General features: G+C 38.2%; 1 protein-coding gene across 5 annotated transcripts in view; it reads right to left on the bottom strand.

Moving 5' to 3' along the window:
• The window catches only part of RPGR (retinitis pigmentosa GTPase regulator), a gene marked incomplete at its 5' end in the record, with an annotated part of 48,388 nt that extends 32,663 nt beyond the window's left edge, over positions 1–15,725 (bottom strand). For 4 of the 5 annotated variants that reach the window (XM_080910475.1, XM_080910478.1, XM_080910479.1 and 1 more), the window contains 8 exons: positions 2,690–2,845; positions 5,480–5,638; positions 7,967–8,116; positions 9,868–10,026; positions 10,878–10,940; positions 11,900–11,992; positions 12,707–12,832; positions 15,584–15,725. In XM_080910475.1, coding sequence (XP_080766601.1) covers positions 2,690–2,845; positions 5,480–5,638; positions 7,967–8,116; positions 9,868–10,026; positions 10,878–10,940; positions 11,900–11,992; positions 12,707–12,832; positions 15,584–15,725 — 1,048 coding nt within the window. Of the gene's footprint in view, positions 1–2,689; positions 2,846–5,479; positions 5,639–7,966; positions 8,117–9,867; positions 10,027–10,877; positions 10,941–11,899; positions 11,993–12,706; positions 12,833–15,222; positions 15,433–15,583 lie in introns of those variants that run through there. The other variant, XM_080910476.1, reaches the window with a different exon arrangement.
• Positions 15,726–17,208: the final 1,483 nt, after the last annotated feature.

Below are 17,208 nucleotides of genomic sequence, written 5' to 3'. Positions count from 1 at the left end.
AGATCCATTCAGTTCTAGTGCAATTATCGTCTTTTCATAGAATTGTAAAGTAAATTCCCTCCAGTCTGCTGAGCCATGCAGAGTACAGTGTTTACAGTTGTACACACAACAGTCGGCCACGGAACTGAGAATGGTCAAAGTGTCCTTGTATGTCTGTCCTATGCCTCACAGTCTATTTAGCACCATCACTAGCCTTTGTCCGCTACTAACCCGTAGACTAACTTCTTTCTGTAGCAGTAAAACTCAGAAATGTCTCCAGACATCATTAATGTCTTCCAGGACTGCAAACCTTCGCTGGTGGAGAACTACGTCATTTAGAACATGGCTCTCTTTCATTATTTTAGCTCTTGGGCTGTGGAACGCTGCCTTATCAATGTCAGAGATGAGCCAAACATTCTAATTCCCACATCAATATCTGAGTCCTACTCTGATGGGCATACAGTGATAAGCAATCCTGACACTTTAACCCTGGCACATACTGACGCAACAGTTCCATTTCACTTCTGCATTTCTTTGCTAGCCCCTCCTTCATAACCTACACTTAAAGGATGTGGGACATGTGCCATGGAAGCAGAAGCCAATCAGGGTACAAAGGAGGGGAATTTCCCTCTAGTCAGGTAATTTGAGAAGGCGGTCACAATGAATCCTCATCCTCTAGGCAAAGTCAGCACTACATAGGAAGGCTTGTATAAGAGAGACCACAGGTTAGGCAAGAAGCTGAAAGATAATCAGCAGGCCAAATGAGTAGAATTGCCGGAGATTTGTGGTCTAAAGAAGTAAAGCACGACCACACTAGGGATAGAAGAATTTGTTTAGATTATACATTGTTTTTTTTTATATTTGGAGAGTGGTAAGCTTTTTTTTTTTTTTTTTTTTTGAACTATATAGCTTCAATCTACCTGGGGATTTCTGAAGGGAAAGGCAAAGTGGCTGCGCACTAAGTGAAACTCCAGCACCTGACCGAAGACTGTGCTGGAGTGGTAGGATTCAGTAAGGTATTAAGTTACAATTCTAATCTACAAAAATAAACCAATTCCTTTTGACTGATTTATCCTAATTTGATTTTCTGAACATCATTTCTAATGAGTGCTTTTCCGAGGTAATTAGCTGCCTGAGAGTAAACCCTTATCTCGTTTGCTGCACTGTCCTCCCAAGCTCAAAGAAGATTTAAAAACATAAGCTGTTGGTAGCGTGCACGCTATGGCAAGAACTCCAGCAAACTCACTACACATATCCTATTGTACAAGAGAGAGAACAAAATCTGTAACACGTGTTTCTGGGGAGGGTGCAAGAACAAAATGGCAAGCGAACTTAATATGCCATTATTTGTGCCAGACTCTCTGCATCAGGTAGAAATGCCAGACTCTCTGCATCAGGTAGAAAGAGTACGATGCAAACTTAACTAAAGAACCTATAGTTATATAGGTTCATACAAAGTATAGTTACCATCAGTGATAACTTACAGCCAATGAAAAATGGCACTACCAACAGAGAAGTTATCATTAGGGCACCACAGTAAGGAGCACCGATCAACAAGGACAATGAAGGAATGATATGTTTTTATATTCTACATAGTCTTGGCACATGCTATGCAAAGGAGATCATCAATACTTGATAATAGACAGGTCATTTTTTCTTGAATAGTTCTGAGAGAAAGAACTCTTTATGGCAGTAAAACTACTATAAGAACTATTTATGGTAGTAGCCCATGTTTTCCAAATTCTACTTTTTCTAAATAAATACTGTTATATGAGCTGCACACTTTTTGGAGTTGTTTTGGATAGAAGGAGGAAAAACATAAATACAAGAGTCTGAATTATTCAAATACCCTAGAACTATTTTTGAGTTTTTCATGTTTTACCTTGTTTTTAGGTAAACCAGTTGAATAATGGGTCCTTCTGTTACAAACACTAAGTCATTTCTAGGGAGATTTTTATTGAGTTCCACATTATCAATAGCATCTAGTTTATGACACTGAGTAGTAACCAGGCCAAAGGAACATTTCCTTTAGTAACTGAGAAAACAAGGAAGAGGGAGGTGTATTCACTCAGTAGTTTTTGCAGTGCTCTTCTCCCTACTACTTTGCCAAGAAAAGAAAAGTCAGTGCACAAACGCCCTCTGGTGGTCACTGCAATGTCCTTTGTCTACTACTTTCCAAAAGGAAGGAAGGAGTCAGTCCTGAAACGCCCCCTGGTGGTCAAAGTATCCTAACATGTCACTGAGCATGACTTCAGGTTTTCTATACTGAGCAGGTAGAAAAACAAGCTTTCTTGTATGTTTTTTTTCCTCTCTGGCTTGAGAGAATTTTGTAAAAGTTAAGAGCCTTTAAAGAAATACAATTCAAAAGTACTTTATGGTCTTACTCTTGACGAAAGGTCTACTTTAAGGTTCTAAACGTGGCTAATTTTTGTTTTGAATGCTGGGGATTGAGCTTAAGGCCTCATAAGGCTAAGAACATGTGATACCACTGAGCTACACTCCAGCACCCATATTTATTTTATTCTGAATTATACCTTACTTTACTTATAAACTTATTTATAACTTTATATTTAGAATATCAATCACATAATTCCATTTTCTCAGGCATAAATTCTATAAGAAGTTAGATACACTCATTCTACATTATCATTCATATTATAATAAACTATATCCGATTCTAGAAAGAAAAATCAGAAAAATGATCTCATACCTGTCATCAAAGCTGTATGGTTTTCTCCACAGGAAATATGACTTATTTTCTGATCCTTAATACGCTCAATGACTTTGGGTTCTGATGTTTCAAAAAGAAAAGTGCCAAGGCCCAGTTGTCCAAACTGTCCCAGCCCAAAGGCATACACCACTTTCTCTGAGAAGTGAACACATACATAAAAAGAGCTGCATTGAAGTTCATCATATCTGAAATAACTGGCATTCAAACTTTAGAACAGACAGCAACTTCCTGTGAAAGAACTGTTCCTAAAAAATACTGATAGGAAGTTCAAAGTTTCAGTAATGAAAGAGGAGAAAAAGAACTGTTGTAAAATAATGATATGGGTCTGATTTTGTCTTTTATAAATAACCATAAGAGGAATTATTGTAATCATATAATTCAGAGAACAACCTAAATGCATTTATAATTACCACATCAGCTCAGAAAGTCTAACCTGATATTAGACTATTTCCTTTCAGTGCCACAAATTAGAAGAGAAATTTCCTACAAGATAGCGCCTTACTTTTAAAAGTGGTTCAATAAAATTCTATGAAACAAAATTTGTGAGCTGGAGGTCAAGCACTTGCCTAGCATGCTCAAAGCCACAGGTTCTACCTGCTGAACACAACATGCGTATGCAAACAGACACACACAGACATACATGCACATGTGCATGTGCACACACAGGCACACACTCAATATCAGAAAATCATTTGAGAAAGAATTAATATTCATAGGAGATATACTGGATGTATTCATAAGCAAATTTTCTTTACAATACAGGAAGGGAAAGACTTCCTCTACATAGCTGCTCTAATGATGTTAATGAGGTGACACCAAATGTCCTTCAATATTTCAGTAAATTTGAGCTCATTTATCATCTAGAGATGGGAAGTAGAAAACATATTACTGATGACAAAAGTTACTGATGAAACAATCTCACTGGGCAATGTCCTGAGAACCATGATGATCATGTTACTTTCTTATGCAGATTCTCATAGAAAGGAGAGCAGGAATTCCCCCACAAAAGCCAGAAGCAAATGTTCTTGTTGCTGTAGCCAGTGGGCAAGTTCCTCAGATCATCTGATGTTAAAACCCTAGCTAATAAATTCTACAAAAAATCTACCCAGGCAAATTTTAAAATATTCTGTTGTGAACATTTTTATTATGAAAAGTATCTAATTAGGTCCTCTGAGAAAGAGGGCTACTGATGAACATGTAATAATAATTCTCACTAATAATGTTAGAAGGATAAATAGATATAAAACACATTAAAGAAACAATACTCCTAACAAGGATATAAAGGCATAATGAAGCAATGGCAAGAGATTCTCATTTTAATACAGCATATCTCTTAATTAGTAGGTTATTTGTGATATTGCCTGTTTTAAGTTTACTAATTTTATCTACACTTTGCCTTTATCACAATAGTTTCTCCTGTACCTCCCCATTCGATCTTGCCTACCACAGTCAGATAGATAGAAAATGACTATTGGAATTTTTCTAGAGCATTTCTAATTCTAGGTTGCTGCAGATTAAGCAATGACTATGTGTGCTTTTGTACCACATGCATGTGGGTGTCTACTGGAGCCAGAAGAGTGCACTGGGTCCCCTGGAACTGGAGCTGCAGGCAGCTATGAGATGTCCAATGTGGATGCTCAGAATGGTACCCAGGTCCTCTGTAAGAGCAGCAAGAGCTCTTTACCACTTAGCCATCTCTCTAGCTCTTATTAGTTTTTAATTTAAAAATCCATAGTAAAACTGTATTATCTAAATATATTACTATAATACTATTTATGTAAATTAAATCTGATATTCAATAAATTTGGAGACAACTATTTGGTTTTCATATTACAAAATGCTGAGTATAATTCAACATATTGTATTAATGAGAAACCAAAAAAGAAAAAAGAAAAAAAAACTGGTATATCACACTAAGTAAGAAATTCACAAGCCAAACTGATATTGTTTTGAAGATTTCAAATTTCTTTCTTACCTATAATGTAAAACTTTACCACTTTTTAATCAATATAACAATATAAAAATCACAAAGGATTAAGTTTACTTATTATAAATATATAAAACATTACTAACATCAGAAAATAGCATGAAAACATATACTTGAAATAGAAGTACTTTAGGAAAATAATATTAATTTTAGATAAATATGATTCAGCAGAATTAAATTTTTCCTACTTTAAAAGCTCTTCCCTGAGCCAGAAATATATATTAACTATATAAATGACAGGCAGGAATCATAACCAAAAGACAGTCAAGCCTGCTTCCATAAGGAATCTACAGGAGTCAAACTAATAGAGACTAAGAATGGTAGTTCCCAGGAGCCAAGGGAAGGGCTTGAGGATGTACTGAACAGCAAGTATGTATCTCAGTTATATGTAAGAAAGGTTTTAAAGATAGAGAATCATATGTATATATATCACAATTCTACATTATATACTTAAATCTCTTTAGAAGTTATAGCTCATGTTAAATACTCCTCCTTTTTTTAGACTTATTTTATTATTTATGTGTTGAGTATAGAGGTACCCACTGAGACCAAAAGAGGGTGTTGTGTCCTTTAGAGCTGGAATTACACAGCCATTCGTGAGCTGCCCAACTCTGGTGCTGGAATCCCACCTCAGGACCTCACAAGAGAAGAGCAAGTGCTCTAAATCACTGAGCCATCTCTCCAGCCCTAAGTATTTGTACCTTGTCACGGTTGAAAGGGTCATTAAACTGTCCTTAGTTACTACTTAATATAGGGCCTAGTGCAGCACGTTCCCCAGATACCTGTGAGAACCACAGTGTGCCCTCCACCGCAGGCTACTTGAATCACCCTCTCGGGGATCCCCAGCACACGCTGGGGTGATCTGTGATTGATCAGCAGCTGATTGGGAAGGCCCAACTTTCCATTCTCAGGTTCTCCAAATGTGTACAGCTCCCCATCCGCTGTTGGAGGAGAAGCACAATAATTAGCGGGGCTAATATAACAGAATACTGGTTCTCTGTCACATGTGTGCGTGCTCCAGGAAGCCTCAGCCAGTAATCAGGAGAATCCAATCTTTCCTAAGATGTCTGTCACTGCAAGATTAAAAAAAAAAAAAAGACTGGATTGTTTTCCTCTTTACTCCTTGGTTATTTTAATCTAGTACCCTTCATAAAGAATTTATTACAATAAAGAATTAGAATATCATTTTAGCTTTTTCAGAAAACATAGCAAAGACTACCTTACATATCCCTTATACCTTTATGGTATGCATGTGTGTATGAGTGTGGTGATGGGGTACTGGGGACTAACTCTCGGGCCTCAAACATGTTCTTCAAGAGCTGGAGCACAAGTTCAAGCCCTAGTACCTCTTTATACAACTCAGTTTTTGAGAGTGGGTTTTACTAGGTTGTCCAGGCTTCCCTTGAACTTACTCGTAGCAGGCCTTGAACTTTGAATCCTGATCCTTTAGCTTCCTGAGTAGTAAGAGTTCTAGACCTCTGCAACCAGGCCAAGACTGTTTGCCTTTGTTTTTCAACGATTCCTGCTCTAGAAAGCTTGGCTAGGTATGAAATGCCTAAGTACTCACTATGAAGATAACATTTATCTATAGTACCCCCAACTATTTCCACCTTGTCCACACTAAGACTACTTTCTTTCCTCTGCATTAGTTATCACATGAGTATGAGCTTCCTGAAAGCAGAGACTTTCTTTTTCTCTTATTCACTTCTGCAATCCTGTACCTTACTCTCCGAGTCCACTAGTAATCACTGTTGTTATGAGATCAGAAGAAAAGAACCCATATCATGGAGGTGCTGTTTCATACAAAGAAACAAAACAGTGACCAGAGGGATCTAGGCAGTGCCTATTCCTTAAGAATTGCTGCAGGATCTTCCACTTCCGTGTGTGTGTGTGTGTGTGTGTGTGTGTGTGTGTGTCAGAAACTACATGCTGAGAGAAACCACGCAGGTCTGTAAAGTATAAAGGGTGCAGCATCACATTGGCTCTGGCTGGTATATGAAACCACAGAAGGAACAAGTCTCTCACAAAGTTGTTGGGAGAGTGAATGCCTTCTAGATGGATCAACATTTTACATCTTAGAGCTATAAACTTCTAAATGATAAGTATTATGTGTCTATCAATTTAATTTTCTACAAAACACTTGAAACTTTATTCTTTTTATTCTTTTGACAATTGCATGCCTGTATAACCCTCTCTTATCCCACTCCTACCATGGCCTTTCTCCTATTTCCATCCGTGTTCATTTCTTTTGCTTGTTTGGTGATCCACTAATTGGGGATTCTTGCATGAGCACCGGCAATGGCTTATTTACTAGAACTACTTTACTGAAAATAACTGACTCCCCCTCTGGCTATAACCATTAACTAACTGAGAAGGTTGGTGCCTCATTAGTTCCCCCAATCCATGATGGGCACCCCATCTTGCACAGGTCTTATATGTGGGTAACCAGAGCACTGTGACATGTGTGCAGCAGCTACATCATGTTCAGAAGACAGCATTTCAAACACTCCTCCCTGTCTCCCAGCTCTTACCTTCTCCATTCCTATGCTTTTGAGGGAGTGATTTAGAGCTGAACACTTGGAAATCAGTTAGTCGCAGCACCTTATCCAGTTATGAATCTCTGAATTAACATCAGGGTATCTGATTATTAAAAAACTATCAGAAGGAAATTCACAGTCATCCTTCCATTGTTAACTAGTATACTATAAATGTAGATGTCAACATAGAAGCAGACCCTAACCACTCAAGCCTTCTAAGCAGAGACTATGAATGGCCCAGGAATGAGAAGTTGCAGATACTGAGAAATGCATTACCAAAGGACCACAAAGGCCACATACTTCTCCATCAAACCTTCATCCTGGTTCTCACAAGAATAGCCTATGGCTTACTTATTTGAAACAATGAAAGAAGTCAGCAGGACAGAAGAAAAAGAGCAGGTCAAAATATAGAAGTAGATCCAGGGGAAAATGGCTCATGATTCTTGTTTTTAATGCAGTACAAGGTTATGGAGTTTGAGAGCCAACATTTCAAAAGGTTTCTAAAATAGCAATTTTAATTTTTATAACAGACCTAGTATTCACTTTCTTACAAGTTGGCATGTCAGAGAATATTTGAAATTATAGACTGTCAATACAAAAACATAGACATGGTTTTAATTAAAACTAACATTATTTCAGTAGTTGAACAACATGTGAATTGTAAATAATTTTACTAGCAGTAATAATTGAGAAATGAGAGACAATATAATGAATCAAAAATGTTCATCTTACTTGTCACAAAAGCTGAGTGGTAATAGCCACATGAGATCCATGAAATCGGCTTCCCGACAGTAACTTCATGAGGAATACATACATTACTTTTATTTTTTAAACCAATCTGACCTTCAGAATTGTCACCCCACATAAAAAGTTTTCCATCCTCTATGAAGAAAGCACAAGGGGAGAAAAGCTTTAAAGAACTAGCCAGGCTCTCCGGCTATGGCAATTCTTCAGACCATTATTTGCCTTCTGGATTAAGTTGTTTTCTCTTATTTTATTCTTTACTAATACACAATAACTATAGAAATTTGTGGAATATAATATGATACTTCAGAATGCACATATACATGTATACATACATATGTATGTATGCATGGTGTGTGCATGTGTATATGTGTGTGTTTGTAATACTGTGTGTAATAATCAGATCAGGGTCATTTGTATAGCATTAGTCTTTCCTTGGGTTAAAAACACTCAAAATTCTCAGTCACTCTGAAAAGAGTATCAGCTCCTGTCTCTGATACCAGAGCTCAAGGTCCTGTGACAGGAGGATTGCCATGGATTTAAAGCCAGTTGGAGCTTTGTAATACGTACTAAGGCAACTAGGTTTACAAAGACTTTCTCAAAACAAAAGAAAACAAAGTAATACAGAATGCATTATTATTTCATTCTTCCTTTGAAACTCTAACTCAGTACTGGAAATGGTATGTCATAAAAGTACCAAAGCATTTATACAAGCTCGTGACCTGGGAGTTCAATTTCTACTGTCATAAGCTCTACATGGATAAAAAGCAGAGAACGATGCTAAATCAGTTTAGTTACCATATTTTTCTCAAGAGTAAATACAGGATATCATTTCTTTTGTGTCCTTTTAATGTCTCCAGACAAACATTTACCCCCTTCTCTGTAGTCTGGCTGCCACTGAACTGAGAGACAACGGAAAGCACCTGCATGACTCCGGATGAAAAGAACAAGTTCCCAAATAAAAACCTTTGCTCTTGAGACACAGTGGACACACAATGGCTCTCACTAACCGCCTTGAAGTGACGGTAGACCTGAAATAAAACCTCTTAACATATCGACTTATGTCCTTTTTGACGAGGTTACAGTGTTGGCAATGGTGAAGGTAAATGGAGGGTACATAGTTCAGGGATTATCAACACTTGTCCACTTCTGTTGTTTGTGAAACAGCATCTTACTAGGTGGCACAGGTTAGCCATGAGGTCATGCTCAGCACGCTCTGACCCTGAACTTAAAGAGATTACCACTGCAAAAATACCAGCAACTTCTTTTAGTGAGTTGGAAAGTGGACTTTCAAGATGATTTAAAATTAAGCCAAAATTAAAACAGGAAACAGAACCTGAAGGAGTAAGACAGAATAGTAAATACAGGTGATGAATCAAACGCAACTCGGCTTTTCCCAGTGGCCAAAAGCAACACTGGATCTGCAGAGAATCTCCTGCCAGCAGCTTCATGAGGTCATATAGATCATGACTCTGAATTTGCAAGACAAGTTCTCATAGCTACTTTAGAAAAGGAGAACAGATGAATGTAAATGACCATTACAACCCACACTTTAACAACATACATCACAACTGATTTCAATCGATACTTCTGGTACAAAGTTCAGGTAATACCAGAAGTATGCCTTTCAAATATACACAATGATGATAACCTTTAGTAATATCTAAAAGAATAATGGATAGCTAGCAGAGCTGAGAACTTATTTATCAATCTCCTTTTACACGTGTGTATATCTCCCTCTCAAAATGTACATATAGCTCTGACATTTCATTTTTACATTCCTTTGGATGTACATAGAATGCTGATATTGGCATGCATTTACTGAGTTGGAGTATCCTGTTTGAAAGAAAAGATGTGTCCATCCAGAAACACAAACAAGTCTTACTCACCCGTTAGAGCAGCTGATGTATTAGCACCAGCAGAGAGCTGTTTAATGGTATCACTAGGCGTAAAGAAGCCAATTTGATGAAAGGTGTCTCTGTCATCAGTGTCACCAAGGCCCAATTGGCCTTCGTTATTTCCACCAGCTGCATATACAGCACCGGTATCTGTACGTATGAAGGACATATTAACACTGTAGTCACCCTGCTTCTGAGACACGCTACTGAACAGCAGTCATCCCCTCTAGTTGCAGTGAAAACCATAAGCAATGGTAAGCAAGGTATGGAGAAGCTACAGCAAAGAGAGCAGCTAGGAAGCGGAAGTAAGCAGGGGAGGACAGGGAGCAGGAGGGGCTGGAAATAAGAATATTATACTTCCATCCACTGAACTGTCCTCAAACGTGTTAGAAATCAAGTGTTAGGGCTACAGCTTAGTAGGAGAGAACCAAAAAGCAGAAATTAGTTACAGATATTCTGTGTTGGCCTGCTTCTCAACACTATAGTGTTTCATTTAACTTTATCTAATCTCCATCAATACTGCATTTCCATAATTATTGCAGCTTTATGACAGGGACTGAAATCAGAATACTGTTTACCCCAGATTTTGTTCTTTTTGGAAATTTTGACTAAGGTGTCTCTCCTTTGACTTTCCTACAGAAATTTATGAATCACTTTATCAACTTCTAGATGCACCATCTTGCCTAAATTAGATTTTGAGTAAAACTGAGACAACTGCTATCAGTAGATTTTCCTATGGCTTCCATATAACGTCTGTCACAAAAAAGGAAGAACAAAAGACAGGAGGAAGCAACACATTAATGCTACTCCTGATCTTTAGCTACTCAGCACTTTTTTGTATCTTCACAAAGACAAATATGTGTACTGAACACCTACATCGTTAACTCTATTTACCTACCACCAAGTATCATGCACATCAATTTTACAAAGCCACAAATACTACTACAGTGAAAGCTCAGTTCTCGAGGCTGGATAAAAGTTGTACCAGATGAATACTGTACCTGTTGAAACTAAGGTATGGTTCCTTCCACAGGCAGCAAGTTTCACCTTTTCAGGCTTCAGAGCTAGACACGAGAATATGACAATTATAATAGTTTATGGATATGAAAATGATAAATAATCCGGGTCAAATGACAAGTAACTAATAAAACTGAGATTCCTCTATTTATTGTACTTCAAGGGATGGAATCCAGAGCTTTGAGCACATGCTAAGCATCAGAAACTTAACTCTATCTGTAACCCCACAACCAAAATTTAAAACCCTATATATGTGACTCTAAATCACCGTCTTAACTACTAATCCAGGTTTATTCAGTTTATAGCACATCATAAAAAGCAGCGTAGTATGGCAACCAGTGATTAATTAAGTCAAAGGTAAGGCCAAGGAAGCTAATAACAAACTATAAGTAATTAATACATTAAGGTCCGATATATTCTACTGTGTTGCTTCTCACCAACTGTCATGCTCTACAAAGGCCCGAAGACTAATAATCAGGCATGCACTTGGGTTAAAGTTGTTCATCTACATGTTTTTAAACATTTACAAATATTTCCTAATTAATTGGCAAAGCATCTTCATGGCTGTCTAAGCGTCTCTATGTTCATAGATCTCACAGTCTGCAGTAACGTTCCATTAGGGGGTTGTTTAAGGCCATGGTCACAGGGAATATCAAGTGTTTAGTAATCTGTGTTCAGACTACTAATGAATGCTTTGTAACCATAACACTACAAGTCCAATAATAATGCAAATAAATAGCATGGTTCTGATAAGTTCACAACAACATTTTAAGGTGAAATTTAAATTTAGGCCCTGAAGATAAAGAACACTGTTCTGACCACACCCACAGAACTCTCCACAGCTTACTAAATATAGGTGCTGAATCTTACAAAATAAAAACATTAAGATGTTTCACTTATAATATTAAAGAGTCAAAAAATCAGTACTAAAGTTACTTCTTGTAATCTGGAAGATATTTTTTAAAAGAATATAAATAACACAATATAAAGAAGAAAAGGCCCAAACCTTTGATACATGTTGGCTTGCTGATAGCTGATTTTGATCCTAATCCTAACTGACCCCAGTTGTTACTGCCAAACATATACAGTTTATTATTTCCTAGTGGGAGGGAAAAAGAAATAACAAATTAAAGCAATCTGTACATAGATAACAAGAAATGAATGAATCACATGGAAATAAAATATATATACACTTAAAAATATCAACGAACAAGAAATAGGAGTAGGTTAGCTTGGCTCTGTATGGGCACATTCAATTCAGTATAGAGTTTTTAAGATTTTATGTTAACAATTTTTGATTATAATGAAATAGAATCCAAGAAAGGTATGCACGTAGAAAAACCGTTTAAGCATACAAAAGTAGTTTCAAGTTGAAAAGACTCTCTTGAATCAATTCCTAATGAATTCTCTGACATGTACAAAACCATGTTCTGTGTACTTTCAACATGCTTAACACACGATAAAGCCTCTTTCTACATATACAATAAGAGTAACATTTAAGTCATTTTAAAAATAAAAATATAGTCAAGTAAAATGCTAGAAGATCATCACCCTCTTTGGTGTCCCGGGGTTTCAAATCAATAATATTTTTTAGACATAAAACCAATATAGGCAATAGAGAAAAATCAGACTTTGAAAATGTATCTTTCTGTGTTGAAGCAGGTTACCTTGTTTGTCCTCCTCCGTATGAGTTGACTCTATTAAGTGTACAAGTTCCTAACATTAGGCAGAGGAGAATTTTATTAAATGTGACACCAATAATATTTTGGTTTCTCTAAGAATTATGGTCTTCATTTAAGATTATAATACTAACCTGTAACAATAGCAGTATGTTCATCTCCACATGAAAGGCATATGGGTATGTCATTTTTAAACCAAAATTTGCTCGGAATATTTTCAGCAAATTTAGTTTTTCCAAATGTAAACACAGCTCCTGTATCTGCAAATGTAAGACAGTTTTTATTTCACACCTTGAACCATGACATCTGTTCTTAAAACGAATTTCCAATTACACACAAAGAAACTTTTTTCACCCCTGACAGCTTTGACTCTGCCTAAACACTGTTTAAGCCTTCCTTCTTTCCCCTTAATTTGCCCCTCATCCTCAGACTTCATTTTAGCTTCATCTATGGCATCTGTTAATGTGAATATGTGCTAGTCATTCCGTGATATGAAGGAAAGCGATCATTACTAATTCCGCTGCCACGGGAGTGACGGTCAATTCCTGAATCAGCTGATATAGTACGTACCTTCTACTCACTCTGGTTAAAACCCCATAGTCTGGTCCCTGATTGGGGACCTTTTTCCTAAACTCAGAACCAAAACACTATTGCCTTATTGCCTTTTTTCCTTAACCAGCACAGGAAATTCATGGGAAGGGTCTAAGTGACTTTGGATTTTCTTTACTCCTTCCAAAGAATTGCCAGTGTTTGCGTGCAAGGAAGGAAATGCTACGACAAATGCTGAACTCTTACTGACAACTCGGGACTATCCATTAAAGCTAGATGCAGGGCCGCCATAAGCACATTGTTTACATACTATTTCACTTGCACTGTGTATGGGAAGCCACAGAGGGCTTTAAAAGTCAACGACAGAACACAATCAGAGCATGAGCCCTCACATAATAAGAATAAACAGGCTACAGAAACTTGGCACGCACAGTGAGATGGGGGAAGAGAAACTGTTTTAAAATGAAAGGGATTATTGTGTATTCAAATTCCTAATCTAATAATTAATACGATACTCAAGGGATTACTTTATCAAACCTTAAATCCCTCCTTTAATCACTATGGTTATTACCAAATGGTGTTTAAATACCAATACACCTTCTTATATGCTTGAATCTAACACAGGTACGTATGGGTTTACTGTACACAAGCTATTTACAACAGTGTAAGCACAGGGTTGTTCTAATCTCTCTTTAATGCATAAAGAATCTAGTACAGAATCTACAATCTCCAACACATTAGCTATGGCTACCTCTGAAAATCCTATCACAAATATTGGAAATTACTGGCTTCTCAGAATCCGGCAATGAATAGAAAAAAGCTATATGGCAATTAATTATACACTACACAGCAATCTAACTATATCACTACCAAACTATTTATTGCTGAGTATTATTACCAATAGTATAGCTTTTCCTTGCCACTTATACCCATTGCACACGGTGCTCCTCTAATAAACATCAGTTCCACTGAAGTTTGTGATAAGTTTCAAACAGAAAACTTCCCTTCTACACTATTTATCACTGTCCTACCATTTCCACATCACTAGAATGCTGGGTAGGAAATCAAATCCAGCTTTCAATACTTTTGGTGTGAAAGACAGCACACTTATTACCCAGGTTTTAAAATGGAAACACTTCTGCTATTCCTGTTCCCATTGAGAAGAAATGAGAATTCAAGTTACAGATCAGGCCATGGAGCCTGGAAATGGATGCTGATATTTAATATTTAATATTCTTAAATTGCCATTGTCTGATCTGAGGAATATTCACAGACTTGGACCATTTCAAAAACTAAATATTCATTAACATTTACAAGTAACTATTTTAAAACGTGCGCACACACACCACCTTCAAAATGACCCAGTTTGAGGGAAATTTCCAGAAAAAGCGTACAGAATATCATTGATATATATATATATATATATATATATATATATATATATATATATATATATATATATATATCAATGTGCAATGGATTAAACCACTCTTGAGAACTACAAGGAGGCAAGCCAGTTCAACTTAGTAACTGATTCTTGGGAGGCCAAGACCTAGAAATGATTCAAGGCTTCCCTACAAGAAATTATTTATTGTTATTCTGGCTCCCCAGAATGTCTCTTCAGGCACTCCCCTAATGGTGGCTCCTTTCTGTCCAGTGGCATCTAATGTGGCATCTATTGTAACTTATCTTCCTGTACCCTCATTAAGGTATGGGTGGTAAGGTAAGGTGGTGTTGAATCAAATCCTGTTTGAGCCAAGACCACAGCAGAAAGTGCAATTCATATTTAAATGTCTAATTCTGCTCTAATATAGTGGTTATTTTTCCAAGTGTTAGTGATAGCCCATTAAAGTATATGTGAAAATCAATTCAGTGGATTGTGTCCACCATTTTAACATAACAACTCTATGTTCCAAACGGTTATAATATATGCTGCTTCAGGAAATGTCTACCTGGGCAACCCGGTACGGAAGCCATACTGAGTCAATTTTAACAAACTTAACGACAGTCTTAGAAAATTGACCAAAGGGCCTCCTCCTCCCTTGTTTCTTCCATTCTTTTAACCTTTCCCCCTTGTTTCACTAGTTACTGAATTCTGTACCTAAGTGGGTCCTAGGGATATCCCACATTGCTCAAGTGTTTAGAGACCCTGGGATGCCTAGAGAGAGAATAATGGCTGCCGCCGCCGCCGCCGCCGCCGCCGCCGCCGCCGCCGCCGCCTACAAGAAGTCTTGAAAAGCTTACTAATAACACACATAGGGTCCCTCGTCCCCTCGGTCTCTGTTCTTTTCTCCAGTCCCTACAAAGGCTATTTATTCTCAAACGCAAAGCTAAGGCTGCTGACTCAGGCTTAGGTTGAGGCCTGTACCCCGACGGGGCCGGCCCGGAGGCGGGGCCTGGCCTCCTGCCCGCCCGCGGACCCTCCCTCTAGGCCAGCCGCCACGACCGCGGGCGCGACTCACCAGGCACTATTGACTCAGGTTCTGCCATTCCGAGGACTGCGAATGGAATCTGTACCTGCTTCGGAAAGACAGCAGGGGCGACTCGATTGGGCCTAAGGTACTGCTCTAGCCCCCCGGGCCCCCATCGCGACCCTCTTGGCATCGACCACTACTGCGCTCCCGGAAGTCAACAAACAGACGCTAGGGGCAACGGAGGCGGAGCCTTGCGGGGTGGGGCGGGGCGAAAGGTGGTTGGAAGGAGGGAGGCGGAAGCGGTGTCATATGGCGCAAGCGCAGATGCCGTGGTCGAGGTAGGTGACCTCGCACCCTCTAGCGGTTGTGATTGGAAGCGGCTAAGCCACAGATTGCGAGGTGTTGGGAGCACATCTACTTCTGAAGAGATCCAGCCATGCAGAGACCTAGAGAGGATGGTAACAACATCATTGTCAACATAACCCTAAGTTCTGTGGCACATGCAAACGTCAACACACAGCTTTGACAACACACTAACAGTAACAATCTGTAACAGAGCAAAGCACTAGGTGATTTACATCCAAAATGTCATTTGTAGTCTTAGAAATAGAACAAATGTACTGGGTGCACACATTCGATCTTTATTAAATAAATGAATTGAATAATGTCACTCCTGTTTGCAGATATGCCAATAATACATAGGAAGAGAAGTCCAGTTCAGGTTGTTTAGCCTGAGGTCTAAACAGTCTTCCTGCATTTCCTATGAAAGGAAAAGGCCAAGCTATATAAAATTTCCCCTGAAATATTATATTTTTCTGGATAAACCTTGGTTTCCCATTTCATAACAGTTGGCCACAACAAAATAAATAGGAAAAAAAATCTTCTAGGATCAGTACATTTGTGTACCTGAGGTAGTCAACTGTCAGTCTAGCACAACTGGATTTAAGGATCCCTGCATTATTTTAGAGACTATTACCTACACTTACTCAGAGAATTTTTATTAGGAAAGCGAGAGGAAATCAAATCCAATCATTTGTGTGTGAACTAAAATTGGGGTAGAGATACTAGACAGAGGAATGAGAGAACTCTGGACATAGCCAACTGTATGAAAGACTCATAAAGGCATAGGTTCCTCCCAGCACCTTGATGAAGCTGGTTCGAGGTGAGATGGCTTGTTAACAGAATCTGACTTTTTATCCTAAAGACTATGGAAAATCATGGAGGAGCTTTAAGCCCTGTGATAGGAAAGGACCAGTTATGCATGTTCCTAAAGTGAGTCTGCCTGTCCTGGCTGCTCTTCTGACAGGCGACTTGAGCAGTGGGAGGCAATTCAAAGGCTATTCCAGGTATTTAGCTTACAAAAGTGGTCAGGCTGCCTGAAGTCCAGGGTTTTGGCACACAGAAAATGGTATCTAGTTGTCAACTCCTGGAAAATGCTGGACTATTAAATAATTTACACCAGCAGAAAGGAACAAAGGAGGTCGCTCAACTTATTTGGAGCAGGATTTGATACTCATATATAAATGCTCATAATAATCATGATCAGAAAAATCAGAATATTTAAAGACTTTCTTTGCTTCTACTGTCATTACCTTGACTTTGAGAAATAAATTTCAGAGTATAAGTTGGTGCTGAGCACTTCAAGGCTGGTTGCACAAGTAACTAGGAAAGGG

This window comes from Micromys minutus, assembly GCF_963924665.1.
Source record: "Micromys minutus genome assembly, chromosome: X".
In the NCBI taxonomy this organism is placed as follows: Eukaryota; Metazoa; Chordata; class Mammalia; order Rodentia; family Muridae; genus Micromys; species Micromys minutus.
Note: the sequence above shows the minus strand (reverse complement) of the source record. Positions and strands in the feature narration are given on the sequence as shown.